The sequence below is a fragment of the Arabidopsis lyrata genome, assembly GCF_000004255.2.
Source record: "Arabidopsis lyrata subsp. lyrata unplaced genomic scaffold ARALYscaffold_3, whole genome shotgun sequence".
Classification (NCBI taxonomy): Eukaryota; Viridiplantae; Streptophyta; class Magnoliopsida; order Brassicales; family Brassicaceae; genus Arabidopsis; species Arabidopsis lyrata.
The window spans coordinates 2,992,975-3,001,172 of record NW_003302553.1 but is presented as its reverse complement, the minus strand read 5'-3'; the positions used below and the strand labels follow the sequence as shown (position 1 = coordinate 3,001,172).

Below are 8,198 nucleotides of genomic sequence, written 5' to 3'. Positions count from 1 at the left end.
TGCGCAGTAATCAATCGCACCCAAGGAAGGTATATGTGAAACAAAGATTGATAAATTCCAATGAATTTTAAAATCATAAAAAGTATGACTAAGCAAACCGATAACATGAATCAAAATCTCTAAGTGTTATCCATCCAGGGCCTGCCCTGAGATTTGAAGGGCCAAATACTCAAAAAAAAGTTTTTGGTTATTTTGAAAGGTTTTAAAATTTAGGGCCAATTATAGTAAAATAAATAAAATTAGGTCTGTTTCATAAATAATTTTTGTTGAAGAATTTCAGAAACAAAATTTGGGTTACATCAAAAGTTTCTTGTTGATGTCTATAGGGCCGGCCATGTATCTATCGTCCTTGGAAAAACCTGAATCCACGATGACGATAATACTCTCTATCAATTATAGTATGTATGTCGTGACCCTAACAAACAAAATAAAATTGTTAAAGGTATAGCAATCTTTCAGCAAACAATTTATTTTATTAGAAAAACCAAAAATCTGTATAACCTCTGTATCAGTATAAGTTGGAACATATCGTCCAAGATCGAAGAACACTTAAACCTATTAAGTATCTATACTCAGATACTTTGATTTTACAAGGGAGCACTGAAGGGTGCAGATATGACACTCATGCTACGATAAAATCTTTCAAAGCATTTCTTGCTCATCTTCGGGGTTTTGTCCCATATTACGAGCCTAGCTAATCTAATCAAATATACATGATGAGAATATGTCTTTATCAAGTAAGTAGTGGATTGATTAGGGTTAAGTGGTATACCAAACCTCCTTAATTAAGACTCTTGGTCTCTTAGTCTCTGTTTCTATACCCTCTGTTTTACCTCTTTGTAAAAGAAGAATCTAGATTATTCCACTTCATGACGTATTAATTAAATTTTCCAACATACTATTTTTACATTTCACTGAATCGTTTGCTTCGCGGAACAGTTTCTTTCAAACATTGAGAAAAAAAATCATCATTATTTGATGTTCTAAAACTGAACAACAGAGCAGATGCAGGTATATCATGGATATTGAGGCTTAGAGTTGATACAAAGTTGTTTCTGAAAGATTTACCTTGCTTTGATTTTAGTCTTTTCTCTCTGTCACATTTCCCCTTAGCACTGTCTGTTTTCTAGAAGTAGCAGACACAGTCAAAGGTGTCTGTTTCCTTTGAGCGTCAGAGCATAATCATTTCCCTACAACCCATGCGATACAATAATTAGCATTTTTCATCTATAGTATCATGTCTGATAATCAATACCTTAATGGGATTGCTTTCAATACATGTAGGAGATATGTTTTTCCGCAATTTCTTGCTCCGTGGGCGATGACATTAGCATCTTTACCCTCAAAGACAGTAGAGATAAGAGGCTTTATCTCCTTTGATAGAATTAAACCTGTGATTCTGTTTTTTTTGTAGCAATAGTCCAATTTATATGAATCTTTCGAACTGCCACAACACAATAGTTAATATGGCTTGAAACGTTGCTAATCCACAACACTGTGAAAGATTTAACTCAAAACTCAAAAGTATATTCTACTCGGTGAGAACATTTTTGTAAAATTAGAAAATCGATAAATTAAAGATAAAAGATCAATTGAAACATCACCTGAATCTTCTTCATGCATCGTGGTTGCTTTCATTCATCCAAAACATACAATCGTTTAAAAAAACAAACACTATTAGAATTTATAGTAACGAAAATAATATGTATAGCCAAAAAACAAGAAGATGAGCATACCAAGGCTCCTCGGAGGCAACGATTGGTGTCTGAAAATTTTAGCAGCGTTGTGCCTCTTGTTGGTTGGAATTGGAACACCAGCTGGTGTATAAGGATCACACATAACCTGCATGTATCAATAATCAATAATTTCATGGATCTGATATAGTTCCAATTGAATTTGGTACACTAATCAGATAAAACAAACCATGAATTTGGTACACCAGCCTTTATTGAAGTTTAATATAATAATTGATGATTAAGCGTTACATAGATGGATAAAGACGTGACAAAAAAAAAAGATAGATAAAAGCAAGCTTTACGTTTTTACACGCCTTGATTCAAGGCAAGACACCGAAACACCCCGTGAAACAAACCATGTTCATACCTAAATGAAAAATCCATAAAGAGATCATTATTTAAAAAAAGAGATAAAACTTCTGATCGCATCAATACAAAGAAATAATAATAATTGAGACTCCTGGTGAAAGATAATCAGAGAGAAGCAAGAGAAAAAGAAGAGTTCCCAACGATTATAGTCTATTGGGGTTGTTGAGAGGCCGTAATTTGCATCATGATGGAACCAGTAATCAAACTGATATCAAATTATGTAAATACAAAATCAAAGCTTCTTTTTTTTTTAGTGAAGAATATGGTAAATATAAAATCAAAGTTTCTTTTTTTTTTAGTGAAGAATATGAAATCTAAGCTGCTCGCAAAATATTATGGGAAAGCTTATAGAATTCTCAATACACCAAACATAATTTAAATATTAAACATGAAAGTACTAAAGTGAAAAACTCACCATATGTTCGATTGAATCAACAATTTAATTGTCCTGGAATTGTTTAACGACGTTGCATCCGTAACCTATAACAATACATAAACACCATGAATTCATATGTGTAAAGCCAAATAAAATAAAACGCAAAAAAAAAAAAAAAGCAAAAAAAATGGGGTTAGTTATGATTTGAAAGTGAAACCTACAGAAGGTATTTATATTAAACTGAAAGGCGGTGTACGATCTAATTTTTTTAATTTTTGAAGATAATTACAACAACAAGAAATGAAGATTTATATATTGTGTTAGATCAAATCTTTATCAAAACAATTAATATTCCTAAAAACAATTAATAACTACTATGGATATTAATTATAAAAAAATATTCCTTATTTTATTTGTTAAAAAATGGAACAATAACATAATTTTTTTTAGATTTACAATTATATTTGACATTTATTTAGATACACCATCATTATCGGTATAAAATATAAAAGAAAGTTTCTTTTATTTTATCAGATTTGTGAATTTAAAGAATATATGATAGTTGTTTTGATATTATCGGCAATATCTATATATTTTAGAAAAGTAAATTTTACTTTTAAAAACAATTGGCTTGTAATTATCACAACATAAATTTACCATTAATATATCAAAAATATAATTAAACGATTAATTATGAGACACATCCTTTGTTGAAAAAAAAAAGAACCAAAAAGGAAAAAAAAACACGGAAAAGGAAGAGAAAATAAGAAGACACGACCAATCCTTTCTCCGACGTAATTGTATGTGACTCACGACCATGATTAGATTGGTGGAGATTAATCATTGGATGTTCTTGGTCGAACGATAAACCGTCATAAAAAAGGTATGTAAACTACATTTGATCCAAATTTATTTATTTTTTCATTTTTTCGTGTTTAAGAATATTACTATTTTTTTAAATGTAAAATATATCGAATTTTTATATTTTAGGGTCAGTTAATTTTTTAATTTTAATTAATATTCGAATTAATTTAATAGAAGGTATTTAAGTAATTACGCAAAATCAAGGGCTCAACAAGAGCCGAGAGTCCGACACGTCAGCAAAAACACTTCTCAAATATTGTTATTATAGATATAGTATACTTTGATTTTGGATCTATACAATGAAATTTAAATTGAGATTTACATATCATAAAGGAATTACGAATACCACCATGTTGTGAGAACGTAATAAAAATTAATGATCGAGTAACAACACTAAGCTTACTTAAATATGCAATAAACTAGGACCTGCATGCTACTCCAATAAAAAATATAATCGTATTGGGAAGGGAGACTAGGAAATATCCACTATCTAAAAAATTACAAAGCAGAAATGCACAAAACATTATGGTTAGATTTCTCCACTATCCAAGATAGATCAGAATACTAATTCATAAAACCAAAAACGTCACGGTATCCTCGGCTGCACGTAATTTATCGAAGATTGGAATAGTACTATATACTACATACACAGAAAACTATATTATCATTAAATCCCTTAATAATTATTGATCTTAAGAAACTTATAATCAGTAGAGAGAGTCATGATTAGTTTAACGATAATGACTATTTAATCGGGCACAAGTTTCCAAAAATACCCCTACGACAACATTAAAAAAATTACAAAAAGCCGAAACCCGCCCACCACAATGAAAAGCTCCGCCACCACTACCAGTGGCGGAGCCAGAATTTTTGTTTATAGGGGTCATATATATTATTATTTTTATTTAATTACATATTAATATTAAATAATATATTTTATCTTGATTTATGATATTTTATAGAAATATATGTCAAAACAATTTTGAGAAAAAGAACGAAAAAAACAAGATATCCGATGATACAAAGAAAAAGAATCAATATGTAAAAAAACTATTAGAGAATTGTAATCATTTTTTAGGAAAAAACAAAACAAACATAGAAAGAAAATTAATGTTGAATGAAAAATTAAATATGAATGGGGTCAAAGACATAAAATTATGGCATGACATAGGGGTCAACTAGAAAATTTTGTACCAAAATATCTAAAATCATTAGATAATTTACCTTATAATTTCAAAACTTTAAAATGTTATGGGGTCAACTGACCCCCTCCCTCTTAATTGGCTCCGCCCCTGACCACCACTCTGTGGAAACGATGACGTTTTTACTACTTCTGCTCTTCTGCTTTCTCTCGCCGGCAATCTTCTTCGCCGACTCTATCCCTTCAACGTTGGACGGACCGTTCGTTCCGGTGACGGTGCCGTTAGACACCTCTCTCCGGGGAAAAGCCATCGATTTACCCGATACCGATCCTCGCGTCCGCCGCCGTGTCACCGGTTTCGAGCCGGAGCAAATCTCTCTCTCCCTCTCCTCCGATCATGATTCCATCTGGGTCTCTTGGATCACAGGTTCATTTTACTACCTTCCTTTAATCGACTTTATTATTTACTGAAAACTACGTGATTCTTGGCTAATGACGTAATTTGCAATCCTCTTCAATTCAATTCTATATTTATTTTTTTAACTTCTTCCTTTTAAAGAACTGTATTATATCATGTAATAAATGCTAACTCTGACATAAGAGGAAGAATCTTATCCTCAACTCTTTTTTAGTTACTTCAACCAAAAGTTAGGATCTTGTGACTTGATGAAAGCTGGTAATAATAAATACTTATAAGATAATTTGGTTTGTTTTTTCTTAAGAAAATGTTGTTTTTGAAAGGTGAGTTCCAAATCGGAAAGAAGGTGAAGCCATTAGATCCGACAAGTATCAAGAGTGTTGTCCAATTCGGGACCTTGAGGCACTCACTGAGTCATGAAGCTAAAGGACATTCACTTGTTTATAGTCAACTTTACCCTTTCGACGGTCTCCTTAATTACACTTCTGGAATCATACACCATGTTCGCATTACAGGTTCATCTTCTTTTTTTTCTTTTTTTCATTTTAGCTATATATATGCCTCGATTCTTGATTATGGACTGGAATCTGAAACGCAGGGCTGAAACCAAGTACTATATATTACTATCGATGTGGAGATCCTTCAAGACGGGCTATGAGTAAGATACACCATTTCAGGACAATGCCTGTTTCTAGTCCCTCAAGTTATCCTGGTCGAATAGCGGTTGTGGGTGATCTTGGTCTCACTTATAACACAACTGATACAATTAGTCACTTGATTCATAATTCTCCGGATCTTGTTTTATTGATCGGCGATGTGAGTTATGCAAACTTGTATCTAACAAACGGGACTAGCTCCGATTGTTATTCTTGCTCTTTCCCTGAGACACCTATACATGAGACGTATCAGCCACGTTGGGACTACTGGGGTAGGTTTATGGAGAATCTGACTTCTAAAGTTCCTTTGATGGTCATTGAAGGGAACCATGAGATCGAATTGCAAGCCGAGAACAAGACCTTTGAAGCTTATAGTTCAAGATTCGCTTTCCCTTTTAAAGAAAGCGGCTCTTCTTCTACGCTCTATTATTCTTTTAACGCTGGCGGGATTCACTTTGTCATGCTCGGTGCCTACATTGCTTATGACAAATCAGGTTTAATATTTCTCAAACTCTGACCTCTAGATTTACTGTTTGCACTCTCTTTTAACAACTTTTTGTCTTGTATTTTGCAGCGGAACAATACGAGTGGTTAAAGAAAGATTTGGCTAAAGTGGATAGATCGGTAACTCCATGGTTAGTAGCTTCTTGGCATCCACCTTGGTATAGTTCTTATACAGCGCATTACAGAGAAGCAGAATGTATGAAAGAAGCTATGGAGGAATTACTTTACTCTTATGGTATTGACATTGTCTTTAACGGACATGTAAGACCCGACCCAAAAAAGCTGTGTCTCTTATCTTTGTCTTTTTGCAATGATTGACCGTTTTTGCTTTCTTGTGAAAACTTTTCTCCAGGTTCATGCTTATGAACGTTCGAACAGAGTTTACAATTACGAACTGGACCCGTGTGGTCCGGTTTACATTGTGGTTGGTGATGGAGGTAACCGTGAAAAGATGGCGATTGAGCACGCCGATGAACCCGGTAAATGTCCTGAGCCGTTAACCACGCCGGATCCAGTCATGGGTGGGTTTTGCGCGTGGAACTTCACCCCGTCTGGTAAATTCTGTTGGGATCGGCAACCTGATTATAGTGCCATGAGAGAAAGCAGCTTTGGCCATGGAATCCTAGAGGTACTGTTTCATTTGTCTCGTAAACGCATAAAAACAGAGGTTAGCGTTAAGTCTAATTGAAAAAAAAAATGATTATGTAGATGAAGAACGAGACATGGGCACTATGGACATGGTATAGGAATCAAGACTCGAGCAGTCAAGTCGGAGATCAGATTTACATTGTCAGACAACCTGATCGATGTCCGCTTCACCACCGCCTTGTTAACCATTGTTAAGCTCAAAGTTCAAACAGAGATGGTCTAATAAAAGATTTAGGACTTTGATCATGTAACAGTTTCTCCCAAGAAAAATAAAAGTTTAAAAATTTCTCCAAAAATAAACAAAAAGTTTCAAAATTAGTTTCTAAAAGATCTCAAGGAACTCGAGGACGAAGCTGCTGCAAACAGGACAGTGACCTTTCTGAGCCATAAGCTCTTTAGAACAGAGCTTACAAAACGTGTGACCACAAGGTGTAAAAGAAGCGCCTTTGATTTTCACCATGCAAACGCAGCAACTAAGCTCACCTTCTCCTCCTCCTTGACCATCTCCTTCTTCTTCGTAATTCTCATCTTCTTCGTCTTCTTCGTACTCTTCATCTTCATCCATGGCGTATCTCGATCCTGTTAATCCCATTTGTCGATCTGTTTCTTCCAACAGATCCATCAGAGACATCGTCTGTTTCGGTTCAGAACCTGAAGATGATTTTCTCTCCTCTGTTTCTCCTGAATCATCCTCTTCGTCATCGTCATCTTCGTCTTCGCTTCCTCCAGCCGCCGCCGCTTCAGCTTCCGCCGCTTCTTGAGCAGCAACCGCTTCTCTCGCCGACATTTGCCTCTCTTCCACGAACGTGACGATCGGATGACGTCGTCTGTTATCTTCTTCGCCGTCACTGTGATCTCTAACGGAATCGTGCCGTGATAACTGCGGCTTAAAACTCCTAGACGGTGGTCCATCTCCAAGAACGCTGATGTCAGGCGAATCGTCCGGGTTTTTGCTCGACCCGACCCGCATTGATGATCCGCGTGTGAACATAGCGCGTCCTGAAGAACCAGGTGGATCAGACATCGGTATAGCGTGAACCAGATCTCGGATGTTTAAACCGGCGGAGTGTGATCGGAACGCTGTTCCAAGGTGTTTGGGATTAGGGATAAGAATATCCGAAGCAGGGATATGAAGAGACGAGGTCCAAGCAGAACCGGTTCGTTTGAGACGGAGTTTCTCACGGAAAATCTGCCACGTGGTACGATCTTTGTGCCCTTCTTTGGCGTATTCCTCACGTATGATATCAAAAAGCGTTTGGCTTGTTGCGCGGTGCGGTACAAGAGATTTTGATGGTAAAGGTGGTGGCGATGGGGGAGATGACGGTTGTATAACGATCTCGCCGCCAAGCACAGCGTCTAGACTTAGTCCAGCTAACGAGTTACTACGGCTCTTTAACGCCGACATTTAACTCCATGCATCGAAATGTTACCTCTTGCATCGATTTAGAGAGTGGGAAACATCGCATTTGCTTATTGGAAATTTAAG

General features: G+C 35.7%; 2 protein-coding genes and 2 long non-coding RNA genes across 4 annotated transcripts; 1 reads left to right on the top strand and 3 right to left on the bottom strand.

Moving 5' to 3' along the window:
• Window positions 1-230: 230 nt before the first annotated feature.
• On the bottom strand, window positions 231-880 carry LOC110229756. Its single transcript, XR_002333142.1, has 2 exons — window positions 502-880; window positions 231-415 (listed from the first exon to the last, which is right to left on the bottom strand). It is a non-coding gene; the product is annotated as an uncharacterized LOC110229756 (long non-coding RNA).
• Window positions 881-1,513: 633 nt separating this feature from the next.
• On the bottom strand, window positions 1,514-2,601 carry LOC110229757. Its single transcript, XR_002333143.1, has 3 exons — window positions 2,521-2,601; window positions 2,039-2,103; window positions 1,514-1,842 (listed from the first exon to the last, which is right to left on the bottom strand). It is a non-coding gene; the product is annotated as an uncharacterized LOC110229757 (long non-coding RNA).
• Window positions 2,602-4,611: 2,010 nt separating this feature from the next.
• On the top strand, window positions 4,612-7,027 carry LOC9318580 (purple acid phosphatase 15). Its single transcript, XM_002884582.2, has 6 exons — window positions 4,612-4,913; window positions 5,228-5,419; window positions 5,503-6,054; window positions 6,135-6,325; window positions 6,417-6,692; window positions 6,773-7,027. The coding sequence occupies exons 1-6, from the start codon at window positions 4,661-4,663 to the stop codon at window positions 6,905-6,907; spliced, it is 1,599 nt and encodes a 532-aa protein (XP_002884628.1). The 5' UTR covers window positions 4,612-4,660; the 3' UTR covers window positions 6,908-7,027.
• LOC9318579 (E3 ubiquitin-protein ligase RNF34) lies at window positions 7,009-8,185 on the bottom strand. Its single transcript, XM_002882466.2, has one exon. The coding sequence runs from the start codon at window positions 8,115-8,117 to the stop codon at window positions 7,035-7,037; it is 1,083 nt and encodes a 360-aa protein (XP_002882512.1). The 5' UTR covers window positions 8,118-8,185; the 3' UTR covers window positions 7,009-7,034.
• Between the last annotated feature and the right edge of the window lie 13 nt (window positions 8,186-8,198).

What these genes read in the sequence shown, in the direction of transcription:
- LOC9318579 (XM_002882466.2), bottom strand. Translation starts at nt 8,117, where the DNA reads ATGTCGGCGTTAAAGAGCCGTAGTAACTCGTTAGCTGGACTAAGTCTA.
- LOC9318580 (XM_002884582.2), top strand. Translation starts at nt 4,661, where the DNA reads ATGACGTTTTTACTACTTCTGCTCTTCTGCTTTCTCTCGCCGGCAATC. An exon ending in CATTGCTTATGACAAATCAG is followed by an intron (nt 6,055 to 6,134) that starts GTTTAATATTTC and finishes TGTATTTTGCAG; the next exon opens with CGGAACAATACGAGTGGTTA. An exon ending in TTGGCCATGGAATCCTAGAG is followed by an intron (nt 6,693 to 6,772) that starts GTACTGTTTCAT and finishes ATGATTATGTAG; the next exon opens with ATGAAGAACGAGACATGGGC.